The sequence below is a fragment of the Pipistrellus kuhlii genome, unplaced genomic scaffold, assembly GCF_014108245.1.
Source record: "Pipistrellus kuhlii isolate mPipKuh1 unplaced genomic scaffold, mPipKuh1.p scaffold_m20_p_56, whole genome shotgun sequence".
Lineage (NCBI taxonomy): Eukaryota > Metazoa > Chordata > Mammalia > Chiroptera > Vespertilionidae > Pipistrellus > Pipistrellus kuhlii.
In genome coordinates, this window is record NW_023425558.1 from 1,280,741 (window position 1) to 1,299,460 (window position 18,720).

The window sequence follows — 18,720 nt, forward strand, 5'->3', positions numbered from 1 at the left end:
CCACACTGAGTACAGGGTGCGAGTACTGGCTGTGTTTCCGGGGTGAATTCGCGGCTATGGGCCAGGAGGTCTTGGGGTGCTTCTGGGGGTGCTTCTGGGGGTGCACTGGGGTGAGGGGGTGTCTCAGGGAGGCTGTGGGTCCAGCTGGCCTGGGTGCTGGTGGCAGGGCGGGTGCTCAGACCAGCTGCTCTCCCCAGCCTGCCCCCCTCCGGCCCCCAGCAGGGAGGAGGTGTCCCAGGGAGAGGGTCACCTCGCCGGCAGGGCTGGGGCAGTGAGGGGCCCCGGGGCCGAGAGGGTCTCTGGGGAGGGCTCACGGCGGACACAGCTGCTGGCTGAGGACAGCGTCCGGAGACAGAGCTGAGGCCTGTGTGCCGGGCTCTCCGGCCCCCACCCAGGGGCACCGGTGCCAGCCTCTGCCCGCTCTGCCCCACGGTCCCTGTCTCCAGCTTCTCTCCGTCAGGGCGGCCTCTCGGGGTCCCTGTCCTCGATCCCTGTCCTCGCCTCCGGCTGCCTGTGCCGCAGCCCATTGGGGACCCTCGCCGGTCCCTGGCCGCGGTCCTGGCGCCCCGCCCCGCCCGCCTGTGCCTCTGAGGCTCTCCCGGGCCCTCAGACCGCCCGACCCGGCCGAGCCTGCCCGGGCCTCCCGGCCAGAGGGGGCGGGCCGCAGGGCTGAGGCCTGGCCGCCCCTCCCCTCCCCTCCCCTCCGCGGGGCGGCTATAAAAGGCGGTGCTGCCTCCGTCCGCGCCCATCGCCAACAGGCCACCGACCCACACCGTGTCCTCCACGCCCGCGCGTCCCCCGGACCCCGCTGCCCGCCGCCAGGTACCGGCCAGCCCCGCGGGGGCCCAGGGAGGAGCCCGGGGCCGGGGCTGCGGCCGGGGGGGACCTGGAGCGCCCGCCCCCAGCGGGACCGGCCCGACCCGCACTGCCCTCGCCCCGGGACTGGCTCCGTGTCCGCCCCGCCACCCCGCGCGCCCCCCTCGCCCCGGGCACTGGCTCCGTGTCCGCCCCGCCACCCCGCGCCCTCCCCTCGCCCCGGGACTGGCTCCGTGTCCGCCCCGCCACCCCGCGCGCCCCCCTCGCCCCGGGACTGGCTCCGTGTCCGCCCCGCCACCCCGCGCCCTCCCCTCGCCCCGGGACTGGCTCCGTGTCCGCCCCGCCACCCCGCGCCCTCCCCTCGCCCCGGGGACTGGCTCCGTGTCCGCCCCGCCACCCCGCGCCCTCCCCTCGCCCCGGGGACTGGCTCCGTGTCCGCCCCGCCACCCCGCGCGCCCCCCTCGCCCCGGGACTGGCTCCGTGTCCGCCCCGCCACCCCGCGCTGCCCTCGCCCCGGGACTGGCTCCGTGTCTGCCCGGCCACCCCGCGCCCTCCCCTCACCCCCGGGCACTGGCTCCGTGTCCGCCCCCGGGACTGGCTCCGTGTCCGCCCCGCCACCCCGCGCCCTCCCCTCGCCCCGGGACTGGCTCCGTGTCCGCCCCGCCACCCCGCGCCCCCCCCTCGCCCCGGGACTGGCTCCGTGTCCGCCCGGCCACCCCGCGCCCTCCCCTCGCCCCCGGGACTGGCTCCGTGTCCGCCCCGCCACCCCGCGCCCTCCCCTCGCCCCGGGACTGGCTCCGTGTCCGCCCCGCCACCCCGGGGGGCGCTCACAGCCCCGGTGACGTGTGGGCCCGCGACAGGGTCCCTGGTTCTGGGCGGCAATGCCCCCCCCCCTTCGGGGTCCCCCTCTCCGCCCCCAGAGTTAGGGGCTGGGCTGTGGGGAGCTGAGGGCCCTGACCCTGCCTGTCTGCTCCTTCCTCTGCCCTCAGGCGCCAGCCTCTCCACCTGTAGGATGGTGAGTCCCCTGGTTCCCTCCCCCAGGCCCTGCCCCTCCCAGCACATGCCCGTGCCCCCCCCCCCCAGCAGGTACCGCGTGCCCGGCTCTCCCCTCCCCATCAGCCGGCAGGCGGGCGCTGCGGGTCTCCCTTGGCACCATTCATCCTGCACCACCCGCTGAGCCCCCCAGGCCCTGGCACCGCTCCAGGCTGGGGGGCTGTGGCTCTGAACCCCGTAGGCTCTCGGGGAGTTGCCTTCTGGAGGAGGCCTGGGCTCAGGGTTTGGCACTGACTGGTGACGGGGACCCTCCTGGGCGCGTGCAGCACACTGTTCCCCACCCCCATCGTCACCGAGGTCCTCGCACCCAGGGCCGGACGGACCGGCGCCCAGCACCCACCTGGGCCGGAGAAATCCAGACTGGCCCGGCCCGGCGGCCCGCTGGCCCCTCAGGGGGGCTGCTGTGTGCTCGGAGCCTCTGAGCGCCCCTCGTGGGGGTCAGGGATGTTTTCGCCCAAAAACAGCATTTCCGCGGCCCCCCCTCCCCACGCCTCGGGCTCACAGGGGCTCCCCCAGGCCGACCGGGCGGCCAGGAGCAGACCCGCTGTAAACCCAGGTCTCGGCAGAGCTCCGTGAAGGTGGCGGGCCCCGGAGGCCAGAGGGAAACCAGCTGCAACAGGGTGCTGGGCTCTTCGCTCACGTGCTCCGTCAGCACATCCACTGAGCAGCCCGGCTGCACTGAACAGCAAGACAGACAAACCCCTGCCCTGCGAACCGAGCTGGGCAAACCCTGGCGGGGTGGGGGTGGGGGGCCGGTGGGGGTGGGGGGGGAGGGGCCGGTGGGGTGGGATGGGGGTGGGCGTGGGAGGGGGAAGCGTGGTCCAGCCAGCAGCCCCCTCCCGGCCCCCTCCCCCGGGGGACACTGCACGTACAGTCTGCAAAGCATTCCCACCCACACCTCCTGGTCTCCATTCCCCAGTCCACCCTCCTCCGCTCCTGGTTCTCGGGCGGGTCTGCCTGGATGGAGCCCAAGGTGAGGTCCCTTTTGTGCCCCGTGCTCACCCTGCCCCACACCCACCGCTTTCGCCCCTCCGCCCCCAGCTCTCCGCGGATCAGCCGAGCCCCCAGCGGGACTGCCCCCCGGGCTCCGAGGGCCTGGAGGACGAGGAGGGCCCGAGGGACGCAGGCTCAGGCCTGCCCCCCGCAGACTCCTTCCCGGGCGCCTGGCGCCTGGACGTGGGCCTGGACTGCCCCGGCTGCCCCGAGGGGGCGGAGGCCCGGGCCCGGACCGCCTACCACTACAGCCTCCTGCAGAGCTGCCTGCAGCTCGCCGGCCTCCCGGAGACCCAGGACCGCAGCCAGGCGCCCCGCACAGGTGCCCGACGCTGCGCGGAGGGGCCCCGGGGAGGGGGGAGTCCCTGGCCGCCGGCCTCCACCCCAGGCAGTCAGCCCCCCCCCCCCGGCGGTGACTGGGTCCTAAGACCCGCCAGTTTCGGGCAGGCAGGCGGCATTGTCTCCACGGCCTCTGGCCCCCGTCAGGCCAGAGACCCAGCTGCCCTCCGCCCCAGGACCCCGCCCAGATCCGCAGCCCGTGGTCTCCAGCCGCTTCCAAAGGGGCTTGTCCTGGGCGCGGCCGCGGAGGCAGCTAGCAGCGGGACCCCAGCCTCCTTCCCTGCTCTACCCACTTCACATGCCCGGTGGCCCCCACAGCTGTAAAATACAGGAGAACCAGCCTCGGCTGCGCTGTACAGACTGGGAGACGGGGTGCAGAGGCTCCTCCTCCCGCTGCACGGGGCCCAGGGGCCCAGAAAGCCGGGAGCAGAGCTCAGGCCAGAACCAAGGTCTCTGGTCCCCCAAACACAGCGCCTCCCAGGCCAGCTGCAGAGAGGAGGGAGCTCGCCTCCCAGGCGGGGACGGCCAGAGCTTCCTCGCCCCCCGGCTTCCCCTCGGTCCCTTTACTCCTCTCTGCCCGGGGGGGGGGGGCAGGGGGGGGGGCAGGAGAGTCCTGGGGGGCAGGAGAGGGGGGCAGAGAGACCAGCGGGAGCCCCTGGTGAGCCGGGCGTGTTCTCCTCCCTCAGGCTGCCCTGGGGCAGAGGTGACCCTGTGCGTTCTGGGGTCCCCCAGCACCTTTCTGTCCGTGCTGCTGGAGGGTGGGACCCAGAGTCCCGGTGAGTGTGCACCCAGTCCCCCCACCCCCTCCTGCAGAGAGGGCAGCCCTGCCCTGGGCCGGCCACATCCAAAATACCCGCCAACCCTGGCAACTGCCGGCGTCCCAGGGTGCAGCTGCCCCGCTGCCAGGGCCCGGGCTGGGGGAGGAGGGCCTGGGGCAGGAGGGCCCTGACCGGCGGCTCTCCCTGCCTGCCCGCAGGAAACATGCTGCTCTGCCTGTCCCCCACGTGGCTGGCAAAGGCGCCAGCGCCGGGGCGGCCGGGAGAGGCGGCCCTGCTGGTCTCCAAGGCGGTGAGCTTCCACCCCGGGGGCCTGAGCTTCCTGGACGCCTTCGTGCCCCCGCGCCAAGCCACCTACTTCCTGGCGGGCCTGGGCCCGGGGCCCGGCCAGGGGGGGGCGGCCGCCGAGCTCGCGCGCGACCTCACCTGCCCCACCGGAGCCTCGGCCGAGCTGGCCCGGCTGCTGGAGGACCGGCTGCTGGCGAGGCAGCTGCTGGCGCAGCGGGGCGTGGCCGTGCCCGCCACCCTGGCCTTCGCCTGCCAGCCGCCCGCGCTGCTGCGCGCAGGGGCCGTTGGCCCGGGGCTGCGGCTGGTGCAGCTGAGCCGCCGGGAGGGCCAGGAGGCGCTGGTGAAGGCGGAAGTGAGGGCCTTCCTGCACTCGGAGGCCCTGGGCGATGCCCGGCAGGTAACGGCTCCGGCCACAGGATGGCACCAAGTCCCGCTGGGAAGTTCCCCCCTGTGTGTCCTGTGGCCGCCCCCTCCCTCCTTCCCTCAGGGCTCCGAGGGTGTGGCGCCTCCTCCCGCAGCCCCTCCCCCTCCCCGTGGCTGCAGGTGGCCGTGGGGCTCGGCGGCTGGCGCTGGCGGGGCCGGCAGCCGCTCCGCCTGCACCCGCGAGCCGCGGCGGGCACGGTGGCGGACGCCGTGGTGGCGCTGCTGGAGAGGCTGGAGGAGGAGGAGAGTGTGCTGGTGGAGGCCGTGTGCCCGCCCGTCCGGCTGCCCTCCGCAGGTGAGAGCCGCCGGAGCCGGCCCGGTGGGCGCTCGGCGCGGGCTCCTGGCTGCCGGGCTGGGCTCAGGCCTCCCTCTCCCCCAGGAGCCCCGCCAGGCCCGGCGCTGGCCCTCCGGATCTGCGCCGTGGTGTGCCGGACGCAGGGTGACCGGCCCCTGCTGAGCAAGGTGAGCGTGGCCGGGCGAGGTCATGACCCTGCTCACACCCCCGTCTGCCCCGCTGAGCGGCTGACGGCCCCGGGCAGAGAGGACAAATCTTTTCGGAAAACATTTTATAGATGTTTATTTTATTTATTTATTTTTTTTACAGAGAGGAAGAGAGAGGGATAGAGAGCTAGAAACGTCGATGAGAGAGAAACATCGGTCAGCTGCCTCTTGCACACCCCTACTGGGGATGTGCCCGCGACCAAGGTATTATACATGCCCCTGACCGGAATCGAACCTGGGGCCTTTCAGTCTGCAGGCCGATGCTCTATCCACTGAGCCACACTGGTTTCAGCAGATGTTTATTTTTATAACGTTTTTATTGATTTTGGAGAGGAAGGAAGAGAGAAGCATCCATGTGAGAGAGGAAAGATCCGCCGGTTGCCTCCTGCACACACCTCAGCTGGGGAGTCAAATCCACAACCTAGACATGTGCCTGGTCTGACCGGGAATCAAACCCACCACCTTCTGGTGCTCGGGACAACGCTCCAACCAGCGGAGCCACGGCGGCTGGGCCAGAGGCCAGACGCTTTGAGGGGGGTCCTGGTTGCCTCTGGGAGGATCCCGGTCTGGCCCTTCACCCCCCTCCAGCCCTGCCTCACCCCGCCCCCATCAGGCCTTCACTGACCCCCGTGCTGCCAGAGCGGGGGGCTGAGCCCTCTGCCCAGGAGCTCCTGCCCACGGAGGCCGACCCAGCCCCTGACGAACCCCAGTGCCTGGAGCCCAGGGGAGCAGGACCCAGCTGGGTGGGACCTGAGTGGAGTCCCCAGGGGTCTAGGGGCCAGCTGGGCAGTGGCTTGGAGGTGGGCTTCTCGGGTGTCCCGAGGGGCCTGGCCTGGAACCTGGCACAGGGGCAGCATGTGCGGGGAGGAGGGTGTAGGGGGAGGAGGGTGCAGGGGGAGGAGGGTGCAGGGGGAGGAGGGTGCAGGAGGAGGAGGGTGCAGGGGGAGGAGGGTGCAGGGGGAGAAGGGTGCAGGGGGGTAGGAGGGGGGAGGGTGCAGGAGGAGGAGGGTACAGGGGGGTACGGGGGGGAGGGTGCACGGGGAGGAGGGTGCAGGGGGAGGAGGGTGCAGGGGGGGAGGGGGGAGGGTGCAGGGGGAGGAGGGTGCAGGAGGAGGAGGGTGCAGGGGGAGGAGGGGGGGAGGGTGCACGGGGAGGAGGGTGCAGGAGGAGGAGGGTGCAGGAGGAGGAGGGTGCAGGAGGAGGAGGGTGCAGGGGGGGAGGGGGGGAGGGTGCACGGGGAGGAGGGTGCAGGAGGAGGAGGGTGCAGGGGGAGGAGGGTGCAGGGGGAGGAGGGTGCAGGGGGGGAGGGGGGAGGGTGCAGGGGGAGGAGGGTGCAGGAGGAGGAGGGTGCAGGGGGAGGAGGGGGGGAGGGTGCACGGGGAGGAGGGTGCAGGAGGAGGAGGGTGCAGGAGGAGGAGGGTGCAGGAGGAGGAGGGTGCAGGGGGGGAGGGGGGAGGGTGCACGGGGAGGAGGGTGCAGAAGGAGGAGGGTGCAGGGGGAGGAGGGTGCAGGGGGAGGAGGGTGCAGGGGGAGGAGGGTGCAGGGGGGGGGGGGGGGAGGGTGCACGGGGAGGAGGGTGCAGAAGGAGGAGGGTGCAGGGGGAGGAGGGTGCAGGGGGAGGAGGGTGCAGGGGGATGGGGGGGGAGGGTGCACGGGGAGGAGGGTGCAGGGGGAGTACGGGGGGGGGTGCACGGGGAGGAGGGTGCAGGGGAGGAGGGTGCAGGGGGCAGGGGCGGGTGTCCCGGGAGGACTCCCGGCCGGTCCCTGAGCCGCAGCCCGCCCAGGTGGTGTGCGCGGTGGGCCGCGGGGACCGGCCTCCCCGGCACCAGGACTCGCTGCCGCGCCCGCTGGAGGCGGCGCTGGCCCAGTGCGGCCCCGGGGCGGCGGCCCAGGCGGCGGCCGTGCGGCGGAGCGTCCGGGCGGCCGCGGAGGCGGCGCTGGCCGCGGTGCTGGCCCTGGAGGCCGGGCTGAGCGCGGAGCAGCGCGGCGGGCGCCTGGCGGGCACGGACTTCCTCGGTGAGTGCGGCGGGGCCGGCGCGGGGGGCGTGGGGCGCGGGGAGCGGGGGGCGGAAGGCACGGCCGGGGCGGGGGGCGCGGGGGGCGCGGGGGGCGCGGGGGGCGCGGGGGGCGCGGGGGGCGCGGGGGGCGCGGGGGGCGCGGAGGGCGCGGAGGGCGCGGGGCGGGGGGCGGGGGGCGGGGTCACGGGGGGCGGGGGGCGAGCGGAGGGCGCGGGGGCGGCCGCGCTGAGCCTCCCCCCCCCCCCGCAGGCGTGGACCTGGCGCTGGCGGCGGCGGGCGGCGCGCTGGCCCCGGTGGCGCTGGCGCTGTCGCTGGGCGGCGGCCGGTGCCTGGAGGCGTGCGGGGCGCTCGAGGGGCTGTGGGCCCGGCGCGCGGGGCCGGAGGCGGAGGAGGCGGAGGCGGCGGCGGGGCCGCTGGTGGAGACGATGCTGCGGCGCTCGGCGCGCTGCCTGATGGCGGGCCGCCGGCTGCTGGTGGTGGGCGCGGGCGGCGAGAGCAAGAAGTTCGTGTGGGCGGCGGCGCGCGACTACGGCCTGGAGGTGCGGGGCCGGCAGCGGCCTTAGGGGTGGGGTCGGCCCCCCGCGATCTCTCTGGGGCGCTGGGCCCCAGTCCTAGGGGCCAAGCCAGCCGCCAGGTTAGAAGTCTAGCCCACTTCTGTCCCCGCACCCGCATTTTTTCATTATTATTATTATTATTATTATTGATTTCAGAGAGGAAGAGAGAGGGAGAGAGAGAAACATCAATGATGAGAGAGAATCATGGACCGGCTGCCTCCTGCACACCCCCACTGGGGACCTGGCCCACACCCCAGGCCTGTGCCCTGACCGGGAATCGAACCGGCTCCTGGTTCATAGGTGGATGCTCCACTGGAGCCGCCGGCGGCTCCGTCCCTGCAGGTCTAAGCGGAGCCGGGCAGACAGGCTGGAGGCGGGCGGCTTCGGGAGTAGTGCCAGGCCCGGCTAAGAATGCCGGGCGGGCGAGGGGGCCTGGGCCTCTCCCCCAGGAAGGCCAGGTGCCGCCTCTGAGGTGCTGGGAGCAGCTTACAGACCCCGAGCCGAGCTCACAGCAGTGGCCTCATTACAGGGTCTGGAGCCAGGCGGCAGCACAGACATGCTTATCCCCACTGAACAGACACAAAACGGGCCAAATAGCAAGGCTCGCCATGGCCTCCGTCTGCTGCAGTGGCCCCTGTCCCCTCTCCCTCGGTACACACCCCTCCCCCAGCCGTTCCTGGGCCTCCACGGCCCTGCCCTCCGTGTCCGCACACACTCACCCGGAATGCCTCAACATCCTCAGTTACCGCGGACACCACCCTCCCCGCCCTCCTAGGGGCTGCTCTGCCTTGGGTGCGGCTGCTGTGTCCGCTCCCCCCGCGGGCAGTGAGCTTTGGAGCTGTGGCCCCTGGACTCCTCTGTGCATGCCTCCCGTGTCAGCACAGTGACGGCCGAGAGCGTGATGCCCAAAGACACTGACCCTGTCCGAGCCGGGCCTGGGGCTTCCCTACAAGCCCTGTCTGCTGTGGGAAATGGCACACTTGCCCTCTGCACCCTGCCCCTCTGCCCTCTCCTCTGGTGGCTCTCATTTGGCTCCCAGGGTAAGCACTGCCCCTCCTAGGGTGCTCCCCGCCCCAGGCTGCACCTCATTCACTCCGTCGTCTGCGAGTATTTCTCAAGCCCCTAATGCTGGCAAACCCACTCCCCAGAGGGCCACAACCCCCTCCTGGTTCCTCAGCGCCCGGCCCGGGCTGACCTGAGCGTGCCGCCCTCCTGTGGTCTCTGCAGCTGCACCTGGTGGACTCGGACCCCAACCACTTCGCCGCCCGGCTGGTGCAGACCTTCATCCACCTGGACGTGACGGAGCACAGGCGGGACGAGGAGCTCGCGCGGCAGCTGGCGGAGCTGGTGCGGGAGCGCGGCCTGCGGCTGGACGGCTGCTTCTCCTTCTGGGACGACTGCCTGGTGCTCACCGCCCTGCTGTGCCGGGAGCTGGGCCTGCCCTGCAGCCCGCTGGCCGCCGTGCGCCTGGCCAAGGAGAAGAGCCGCACCCAGCGGCACCTGCTGCGCTGCCGCGGCCCGCCCTGGCCCGCGCCCGCCCTGCACGCCGTGCCCTGCTGCCCCCTGGAGAGCGAGGCGGACGTGGAGCGGGCGGCCCGCCAGGTGCCCCTGCCGGGCGTCCTGAAGCTGGAGTTCGGGGCGGGCGCGGTGGGCGTGCGGCTGGTGGAGGACGCACAGCAGTGCCGCCGGCACTTCTCGCGCATCGCCCGCGACCTGCGGGGCGAGGCCGACCACCCGGGCATCGGGCTGGGCTGGGGCAACGCCATGCTGCTGATGGAGTTCGTGGAGGGCACCGAGCACGACGTGGACCTGGTGCTGTTCCGGGGGCGGCTGCTGGCCGCCTTCGTCTCGGACAACGGCCCCACGCGGCTGCCCGGCTTCACCGAGACGGCCGCCTGCATGCCCAGCGGGCTGGCCGCGGAGCAGGAGGCGCAGCTGGTGCAGGCGGCCTTCCGCTGCTGCCTGGGCTGCGGGCTGCTGGACGGCGTCTTCAATGTGGAGCTCAAGCTGACGGCGGCCGGGCCCCGGCTCCTCGAGATCAACCCCCGCATGGGCGGCTTCTACCTGCGGGACTGGATCCTGGAGCTGTACGGCGTGGACCTGCTGCTGGCCGCCGCCATGGTGGCCTGCGGCCTGCGGCCCGCCGTGCCCCCGCGCCCGCGGCCCAGGGGCTGCCTGGTGGGCGTCACCTGCCTCCTGTCCCAGCACCGGCAGGCGCTGCGCTCCGCTGCCAGCCCGGAGGCACTGCAGGCCCTTCAGGCCCGGGGCCTGCTGCGCTTCAACCAGTTCACGTCGCTGGAGGAGGCCCCGGGGCCCGGCGAGTACGAGGAGCCCTGCTGCAGCCTGGCCTGCGCCGGGCCCAGCCCCGCCGAGGCCCGCCTCCGCCTGCTGGGCCTCTGCCAGGGCCTGGGCATCGACGGGCCCCACTACCCCGTCGCGCACTTCCTGTCCCACTTCAGATAGCACTGGTGCCGGGGGCAGGGCCAGAGCGCTGGAGGGGGCGCCGCTGCCTTCAGCTTCCGGACTCTCCCTGCCTCCCTGCCCTCAGCCCTGCCCCCGCCCTGGCCTGGCCCCCGCCTAGGCCTCAGCACCACTCCAGAGAGGCAGGGCCATTTGACACCAAGGCCTCCTGGGATTAAGGGCCATAAAAGATAGCAACTGGGAGGCCGCTGGGCCCTCTTGCCCTCCCGAAGGCCAGTCCAGGCCACAGCTGCCCAGGACTCTTGCCATGAAGGGACAACAGCACACACACACCAAGCCCAGCCTGCCACCCCTCCAAGCATCTCTCTCTTCCTGCCATCGACAGGAGGAGAGAACCTGGCAGGCCCTGGCCTTGGGCAAATCCCAAGAAAACCTGAGACCAAACACCCTGTGCTCTCACTCTCACCCTCTCCTTTAACGAATTCCCGGACAGTTGGAGAGCCTGCTGCTGACTTCCGGCAAGGCCGCGCCTGCTCCCTGACCTGAGCCGGGTCAGCAGGTACATCTCCCCTCCACGTGGACATGACCGGCCGGTTAGACGAGGAAAGAGGCTCCAAGAGGGAAAACCACGGCCTGCAGGTCCTATCACAGCGGGCAGAATGCCGAGGGACAGGTGGAGGGTCCAGGTTCCTGCTTTTACTGTCTTACATGCCCTCAGTTTCTAGGCCTTGCTAACCTCCTGCCCTGATTCATATGTGGCCCTGGCACATGAGAACAGCCCCTCACGCATCATGTATGTTCACCAAGCTTCGGTGCTTTGGCCTCTGGTACACCTAACGCATTGGCGGAGGGGTCTCCCCCTTCCCTCAGGGGAGGCTGCTTTAAGGACTCCCGCACGCTCGGCAGAGGAGCCACGGACAGCTCCAAGCATCCCCCTCCAAATAAAGGCTTACGGACTACCCACAGGCCCAGGGTCTGCCACAGGTTCTTGCGACTTGGACAGCATCTCTCGGCTCAGCGCCATGGGGAAAGGGGAAGGGAGGGTGGCCAGGGGGTCCTGCCACACTGGCCAGGCTTTGGGGTTGACCTGTGTGGGAGCCTGCCAGGAGAATCCACACCAGCACCCAAGCCTGAGGGCCTCCTGAGGTGAAATTACACCCACAGGGCCACACCCAACCAGATGACCCTCCTCCAGCACGGAGGCCCCTGAGATCTGTATTTCCAAGCTTAAATCCACTCACCCAGGCCTCATCTGGTCCAATTCACACACATACACACACACGCACACACACACACCCCAACCCAGACACACACACCACCACAGAGCCCCATCCAGCAAGAACGCATGCCCAAGTCTAAAGTCACAGACCTGGGTTGGTGTGTTCCTTCGTTCCTTCATTCATTCTTTTAACAAAGTTTTATTAAGCGCCTATTTCGTATCAGGTAGCCGGATTACAAAACGTGCTTATATTGGCAGCAGAGCAAATTCCAACACAAGCCTACGTTCGCAGGTGGATGAGTGAGACACAAGGCCTTTCTGGCAGGAACCTGGCGGCAAAGCCTGGCAGTGAGTTGGGCACGGAGCAGCCACTGAGCAAATGCTCTGGCCTGCAGGGTCCTGGAACACGGAGGCGCGGGGGCACGTTAGGGAGACACGGATGCAGCCGCCTCCCTTTTAGGGGCGAACAGATGGAAGACCTGACCCATCGCCACCTGGCCAGCCTGGCAGCGACAGGCCCATCAGGGCTGGGAATTGCATTTACACTCACACCTGTATGCGCGTCCAGCTCTGCCCCCTTCAGACTCTCTAAGGGCCAAGATGGGCGCCTCCCCGGCCGCCCGGAGAGCTGTGCTGTGCTGGGAAGACTGAAGGTTTCCACAGCGGCTCCGCAGGTTTTGGCATCTCGGTAACCTGGAACTACAATTCCCGAGAGACCTTGCGACGGACGCCATATTTTCTCCTCGCTAGTGCGAAGCGCCCGGTGTGTTGCGTCATCGGCGCGCGCCGCCGCCGTCGCCCAGAGATGACGTGAGGCCCGGCCCGGGCTGTCAGTCACTGCGCGGCCGGAACGCGCCGAGGGGCCCCGGGCCGGCGCCGCCATGGCGGCCGTGTTTGACCTGGACCTGGAGACGGAGGAAGGCAGCGAGGGCGAGGGCGAGGGCGAGGGCGAGCCGGAGTTCAGCCCCGCGGTGAGTGGGCCTCCCGGGCGCGGCTGGATCCCAGAGCCGATCCCACCCCCCGGCTCCCCCCCGAGCGGACCCCGCTCCCGAGACCCCCGTCTTTCTCAGAGCCGGCCCTGTCAGGCTCCTTCCCGCCGTCCCCACCCGCCTTCCGGGCCCTGCCCCGTCCTCCCTTCTCTCCGCTCCGGCCTCCCCTCCCAGGCCGGCCCCTCGCCTGCCAGCGCCATCCCGGCCCCTCCCTCCGGCCCAGCAGCCCGGCCCTGCCCGGCCCCTCCCTCCGGCCCAGCAGCCCATCCCGGCCCCTCCCTCCGGGCCCAGCAGCCTGGCCCGGCCCCTCCCTCCGGGCCCAGCACCCCATCCCGGCCCCTCCCTCCGGGCCCAGCACCCCATCCCGGCCCCTCCCTCCGGCCCAGCACCCCATCCCGTCCCCTCCCTCCGGGCCCAGCAGCCCGGCCCTGCCCGGCCCCTCCCTCCGGCCCAGCACCCCATCCCGGCCCCTCCCTCCGGGCCCAGCACCCCATCCCGGCCCCTCCCTCCGGCCCAGCAGCCCATCCCGGCCCCTCCCTCCGGGCCCAGCACCCCATCCCGTCCCCTCCCTCCGGCCCAGCACCCCATCCCGTCCCGTCCCTCCGGGCCCAGCAGCCTGGCCCGGCCCCTCCCTCCGGGCCCAGCAGCCCGGCCCGTCCCCTCCCTCCGGGCCCAGCACCCCATCCCATCCCCTCCCTCCGGGCCCAGCAGCCCGGCCCGGCCCCTCCCTCCGGGCCCAGCAGCCCGGCCCGGCCCCTCCCTCCGGGCCCAGCAGCCCGGCCCGGCCCCTCCCTCCGGGCGGCACCCGCACCTCCCGCCTCTGACCCGGTTTCTCGCAGGACGCGTGTCCCCTCGCCGACCTGAGGGCGGCTGGCCTGGAGTGAGTGACGGTCGTGTCGGGGGAGGCGGGCCCGGGGGAGGGACCCGGGGAGGCAGCCTCGCCCCCACCGCCCTGTGTCCGCAGGCCCGCGGGGCACTACGAGGAGGTGGAGCTGACGGAGACCAGCGTGAACCCCGGCCCCGAGCGCATCGGGCCCCACTGCTTCGAGCTGCTGCGCGTGCTGGGCAAGGGCGGCTACGGCAAGGTGCGGCCCCTCCCGGGCCTCCGGCAGAGTCCACCCGGAGCCTCCCCCGGACTCGGAGGCGGAAAGGGTGGAAGGGCACATCCTTTTAGAATCGGACTGGCAGTCTTTACTGCCCCACCCTTAGGGGGCGCAGCCTCCGTCTGGCTTCAGGGCGGGGTGTCAGGGCGGTGGGTGGGGCGGGTGCTGTGAAGACAGGGTGTGGAGGGGGAAGCTGATCCTGTCTTCCCTGCCCCACAGGTGTTCCAGGTGCGAAAGGTGCAGGGCACCAACTCGGGCCGAATCTACGCCATGAAGGTCCTGAGGAAGGTGAGTGACTCGTTCAGCCACCAGGCCTGCCCTTCCCACCGCGCCGCACGAGGCGTGGGAGGACCGCGGGGCCGTGAAGGAGGAGGCAGGCGCCATCTTGGGCGTTTGCTGGTCTGTTGTCAGCTGTGACCACAGTCATGCCCCACTTACTGAGGGCATACGTTCTGAGCAATGCACTGTCAGGCAATCCCATTGTGTACAGACATCACAGAGTGCACTTACACAGACCTGGATGGTCTCACCGGCTGCACGCCACACAGCATGGCAGAGCCTGTCACTCCCGTGCAAAACAGCACAGGGTTCAGTCAGACACAAAGATGCCGTAAACCAGATGTATGAGGCTGCTGCAGTGTCGCAGGGCAGGCTGTGGTATGGCAAACTTTTTATAAGTAGGAAGAGCACCCTCTAAAATAGAGAGAAAAGTACAGTATAGCACATACATAAGTCAGTAACATAGTCATTTATTATTGTTCACAAATATGTACTCTACATAATTGTGAGTACCATGCTTTTTTTTTAAAATCCTCACTGGAGGATAGTTCTCCATTGATTTTTAGACAGAGTGAAAGAGAGAGGGAAGGAAGGAGGGAGGGAGGAAGAAAAGGAGGGAGAGAAACACCAATGTGAGAGATGCATAGATTGGTTGTCTCCCGTATACGCCCCAGCCAGGCCCAGGAACTGAGCCTGCAACCAAGGCACGTGCCCTTGACTGGGAGTCAAACCCACGGCCCTTCGGTCCTCAGGCTGGTGCTCTGACCAGCGAGCCAGACCAGCCAGGGCAGCGCTACACTTTACATACTCGGCCGCACAGTGGGTGTGTTCACACCAGCGTCACACACATCCGGGAGCGGGCTGCGTTGGGACGGCCGCATCGCTGGGAGATGGGAATTTTAGCTCATTACTCTAAGGGACCCCATCACGGATGTGCTTTGTGGGTGACTGAAATGTACAGGGTGCTGTCTGGGCGTTAATTCTCTGCCGGGGGCAGCCTGGCCGCCCGGGGCATTTGGCAATGCCTGAACACGTTTTGGAATGGTGACTAGAGGGGGCGCTAATGGTGCCCGGTGGGCAGAGACCAGGGATGCCGGGCACAGGCGCCCCCACACCAAGGAGCTGCTGCCACGGGCGGGCAGGGCGGCGCTGAGGGTGAGGGAGGGTGGCTGAAGGATAATGGCCCCAGGTGCCACCTTCTCGCCGACCCCTGCCTCTCCAGGCCAAAATTGTGCGCAACGCCAAGGACACGGCTCACACGCGGGCTGAGCGGAACATTCTGGAGTCGGTGAAACACCCCTTCATAGTGGAACTGGCCTATGCCTTCCAGACTGGCGGCAAGCTCTACCTCATCCTCGAGTGCCTCAGTGGTAGGAGGGGGCGCGGGAGGGCATGGGCAGGCCCGGGAACCAGCACAGGAAGGTCTGGGGTCCGAGGGAAGCCTGGAGAGCTGTGGTGTGTAGGACAGCCGGGGGCCCCCACACCGTCTGTCAGTCTCTGTCCACCCCTTTATCCGTTCATTCATTTGTTCGTTCGTTCATTCGTTCATTCATTCAGCAAACATCTATCTAATGCCTGTTGTCCCTCCCTGTGCGGGGGGTGGATGAGAATGTGGGATTGTTTAGAAGTCCAGAGGGCTGTCCTCCATCCCACTGTCCCTTCATGCCCTGCGCCTTCCTCCTGTGTGTCCTGCATCCAGTCAGGTCCCAGCCAGTCAGGCCATTCTCCGCCATGACCGCCATCCTCTCCATGGGGGCCCGGGGAGGGCACAGCTGTGTCTTCCCTCCGGCTCAGCCCCTCCCAGTGTCTCCTCCATTGACTCCCAGGGTTGTCATCTCAGCTGGCATTGCTCCCTCCACTCCTCAGAACTCATGGCTCCCTGTAGCTGCCCGGACACAGCCTGACCATGGCCTGGCCTCTCGGGGCCTCCTGTCCGCCATGGAGCTGCTTTCCCCCACCCGCCTGGGAGCCCGTGCGCTCCAGCCCCTGAGCGCCATCTCGGCGTCCCCTCTGAGTCCCGCTGCCGCCACGCCTTCCTGGCCCCCCTCCTCGGGACTGATTCCGTCCTCCTTAGTCTCCTCTGGGAGGAATTTTGGGGTTAAGCTCGCAGAGCTGTCGCCTCCATCTGTCACGTCTTCTCCCGTTAGACTGAGCATCCTGAGGGCAATGGCTGGGTCTCTGACCTCTGTCCCCAGCCTCACCCAGCACAGGGCCGGGCACCGAGTAGGCGGCGGTAGATGTTTGCTGAATTGAAGGCGCCCACGGCAGCTCTGTGAGGCAGGTAGGGCGGGAACTGTGAGCCCCACGCCCCCGAGGAGAAACCGAGGCTCGCAGAGCGGAGGGGCGGCCCCACACACAGCTGCTGCCGTGTCTGTGTCGCAGGCGGCGAGCTCTTCACGCACCTGGAGCGAGAGGGCATCTTCCTGGAGGACACAGCCTGGTGGGTGCCCCCGCCTCTCCCGGGCCCCGGGAGCCGAGGGCCTGCCTGCCCCGCTCACTCCTGCCCCCGGCCTGTGTCTGCAGCTTCTACCTGGCAGAGATCACGCTGGCCCTGGGCCACCTGCACTCCCAAGGCATCATCTACCGGGACCTCAAGCCCGAGAACATCATGCTCAACAGCCAGGGTGCGTCTCCCACTTGTCAGAGCCCGAGGGGCGGCCGAGGAGCCCGCGGCGGCCCGGGGCCCTGACCACTCCTCCATCGTGCCTCCTCAGGCCACATCAAGCTGACGGACTTCGGGCTCTGCAAGGAGTCCATTCACGAGGGAGCCGTCACCCACACCTTCTGCGGCACCATCGAGTACATGTAAGGGGCGGCCGGCGAGGCCCAGGGGCGGGAGGACAGCGGGGAGGGCCGGCATGACTGATGCCTCCGCCGGCTTCCAGGGCCCCCGAGATTCTGGTGCGCAGCGGCCACAACCGGGCGGTGGACTGGTGGAGCCTGGGCACCCTGATGTACGACATGCTCACTGGATCGGCAAGTCCGGCTCCCGGGAGGGCAGGGCGAGGGCGGGAGGAGCCCTCTCCGGGCAGGGGCGGGGCCGGGCGGGAGGCCCACACCTGCTCTGCCCTCCTCCCCTCCAGCCGCCCTTCACCGCGGAGAACCGGAAGAAAACCATGGACAAGATCCTCAAAGGGAAGCTGGTGCTGCCCCCGTACCTCACCCCGGATGCCCGGGACCTCGTCAAAAAGGTGGCTCCCTCTGCCCTGGCCCGGCCCTTCTCGTTCCCCAGCCCTGGCGGCTCCTGATGCCTCTGGGCCGTGGGGAGCCGCGCACTGCAGCCTGTGCAGGTGCCGTTGTGGGGCCGGGGAGCCCCGCTTTGCGGTCCCAGATGCTGAGCTTGGGGCTGAGCTCTGCAGAGCAGCTGCTGATTGGCGAACCGTTGGCGATGAGCTAGCCACTCTTCCCTGGAGAGGCGGCCAGGGGCACGGGGCACGCAGGTTTGGAGTTGGGTGATGCCAGCCACCAGGGCCTTCGTAAAGGCTTCGTAGAGAAGGGGGCACTGGACCAAACCTCGGAAGTCTGAGCATCAGGAGGTAGAGACCACACTCCAGGGCCGCCTCCTCCCACTCTCCTCCTCTCCACTCCCTGCCCCCTCCCGGCCGGCCACCGGGGACAGGGGACACCAAGCACTGCCTGTCCCAGCCCTCCCCTGTCCTGTCCTCTAGTTTCTGAAGCGGAACCCCAGCCAGCGGATGGGGGGCGGCCCGGGGGACGCCGCTGACGTGCAGGTGGGTCTGAACCACCATCGGGGTGCTGGAGGGCAGAGTTACTGAGAGCCCAGGGGGCGAACCGTTGGCATGTTTGGGCGCTTTACCCACAGAGGCACCCCTTTTTCCGGCACATTAACTGGGACGACCTCCTGGCCCGCCGTGTGGACCCCCCCTTCAGGCCCTGTCTGGTGAGTGGGGGGCCCAGGGGTGGGTGGAGGACCCCATTTTGGACACCCCTTGACCCCTCCCCACCCCGGTCTGCCCACAGCAGTCGGAAGAGGACGTGAGCCAGTTTGACACCCACTTCACGCGGCAGACGCCAGTGGACAGTCCCGACGACACGGCCCTCAGCGAGAGCGCCAACCAGGCCTTCCTGGTAGGTCTGGGGCTGCGGGCTCCGGGCCCCGGGCTGCGGGCTGTGGGCTCCGGGCCCCGGGCTGCGGGCGGTGGCCTCCGGGCCCCAGGCCCTGGTTGGGACCGGCCGCAGCAGCGGCTGCTGAGCTTCCCTCCGCCTCTGCCCAGGGTTTCACGTACGTGGCACCCTCCGTCCTGGACAGCATCAAGGAGGGCTTCTCCTTCCAGCCCAAGCTGCGCTCCCCCCGGCGCCTCCACAGCAGCCCCCGCACACCCCTCAGGTACTCCGCGCAGAGGGGGGCCGGGGCGGGGCTCTCAGCCAGCACCAGCCTCGGTTCCCATCCGCCTCGGGGACACCTTGCCCTCACAGCCTGTCCCCAGGCAGGTGGGGAAGTCCCCTGACTCTGCCTTGGTTTCCCCCGCAGCCCCCTGACGTTCTCGCCCTTTGAGGGGTTCCGGCCCAGCCCCGGCCCGCCAGAGCCCCTGGAGCCCCCTCTGCCGCCTCTGCCGCCGCCGCCCCCGCCCTCGGGCTCCGTGCCCCTCCCCATCCGGCCCCCCGCAGGGAAGAAGAAGTCCAGGCGGGGCCGCGGGCACCCCGGGCACTAAGGGGGCCGTGGGGCAGGAGTGAGTGAGTGTGAGAGCCTCTGCTGGAGTGGCCACGCCCTGGATCATGAGGGGCCAGCTGCGGGGAGGGCCTGCCCCGCAGAGCTGTGCCTGCAGAAATAAAGATCCGATCCTGGCACTGGCCTGGCTCCCTTCGGCCGTCTGGGGGCAGGCGTGGGCAAGGTGGTGCCAGAGGGGCGTCTGCTCAGGGTCGGGGTCATCGCAGGGCCAGAGGCTGGAGGACTTTATTTCAGAGGCTGCTCAGTGCCCGGGGGAGG

The 18,720-nt window shown here is 70.0% G+C and overlaps 2 protein-coding genes and 1 long non-coding RNA gene across 8 annotated transcripts; 2 read left to right on the forward strand and 1 right to left on the reverse strand.

The window, feature by feature from the left end:
- Positions 1-733: 733 nt before the first annotated feature.
- Positions 734-10,411, forward strand: CARNS1 (carnosine synthase 1). The gene is made up of 10 exons (XM_036416692.2): positions 734-822; positions 1,806-1,831; positions 2,911-3,184; positions 3,888-3,977; positions 4,178-4,662; positions 4,809-4,983; positions 5,068-5,150; positions 6,974-7,205; positions 7,457-7,746; positions 8,989-10,411. Exons 2-10 carry the CDS (start codon positions 1,829-1,831, stop codon positions 10,222-10,224), a joined length of 2,868 nt encoding a protein of 955 aa, XP_036272585.2. The 5' UTR covers positions 734-822; positions 1,806-1,828; the 3' UTR covers positions 10,225-10,411.
- Positions 10,412-11,584: 1,173 nt separating this feature from the next.
- On the reverse strand, positions 11,585-12,067 carry LOC123651457. The gene is made up of 2 exons (XR_006740196.1): positions 11,952-12,067; positions 11,585-11,800 (listed from the first exon to the last, which is right to left on the reverse strand). It is a non-coding gene; the product is annotated as an uncharacterized LOC123651457 (long non-coding RNA).
- A 102-nt stretch (positions 12,068-12,169) lies between these two features.
- RPS6KB2 (ribosomal protein S6 kinase B2) lies at positions 12,170-18,581 on the forward strand. Of its 6 annotated transcripts, none has more exons than XM_036416658.2 (15): positions 12,170-12,372; positions 13,230-13,270; positions 13,355-13,475; positions 13,713-13,781; positions 14,995-15,142; positions 16,155-16,212; positions 16,296-16,396; positions 16,487-16,577; positions 16,658-16,748; positions 16,856-16,963; positions 17,441-17,503; positions 17,596-17,673; positions 17,757-17,861; positions 18,008-18,120; positions 18,265-18,579. In XM_036416658.2, exons 1-15 carry the CDS (start codon positions 12,283-12,285, stop codon positions 18,443-18,445), a joined length of 1,458 nt encoding a protein of 485 aa, XP_036272551.1. In that variant the 5' UTR covers positions 12,170-12,282; the 3' UTR covers positions 18,446-18,579. The 6 variants fall into 6 exon arrangements, 4 of the variants coding, with proteins under 4 accessions (XP_036272551.1, XP_036272550.1, XP_036272553.1 ...); XM_036416657.2 differs by having other exon boundaries at positions 17,754-17,861; positions 18,265-18,576; XR_004984155.2 differs by lacking the exon at positions 18,265-18,579 and having other exon boundaries at positions 17,664-17,673; positions 17,754-17,861.
- Positions 18,582-18,720: the final 139 nt, after the last annotated feature.

What these genes read in the sequence shown, in the direction of transcription:
- CARNS1 (XM_036416692.2), top strand. An exon ending in GGGTGGGACCCAGAGTCCCG is followed by an intron (nt 3,978 to 4,177) that starts GTGAGTGTGCAC and finishes GCCTGCCCGCAG; the next exon opens with GAAACATGCTGCTCTGCCTG. An exon ending in CGCGCGACTACGGCCTGGAG is followed by an intron (nt 7,747 to 8,988) that starts GTGCGGGGCCGG and finishes TGGTCTCTGCAG; the next exon opens with CTGCACCTGGTGGACTCGGA.
- RPS6KB2 (XM_036416657.2), top strand. Translation starts at nt 12,283, where the DNA reads ATGGCGGCCGTGTTTGACCTGGACCTGGAGACGGAGGAAGGCAGCGAG. An exon ending in CCATGAAGGTCCTGAGGAAG is followed by an intron (nt 13,782 to 14,994) that starts GTGAGTGACTCG and finishes CTGCCTCTCCAG; the next exon opens with GCCAAAATTGTGCGCAACGC. An exon ending in AGCCCCCGCACACCCCTCAG is followed by an intron (nt 18,121 to 18,264) that starts GTACTCCGCGCA and finishes TTTCCCCCGCAG; the next exon opens with CCCCCTGACGTTCTCGCCCT.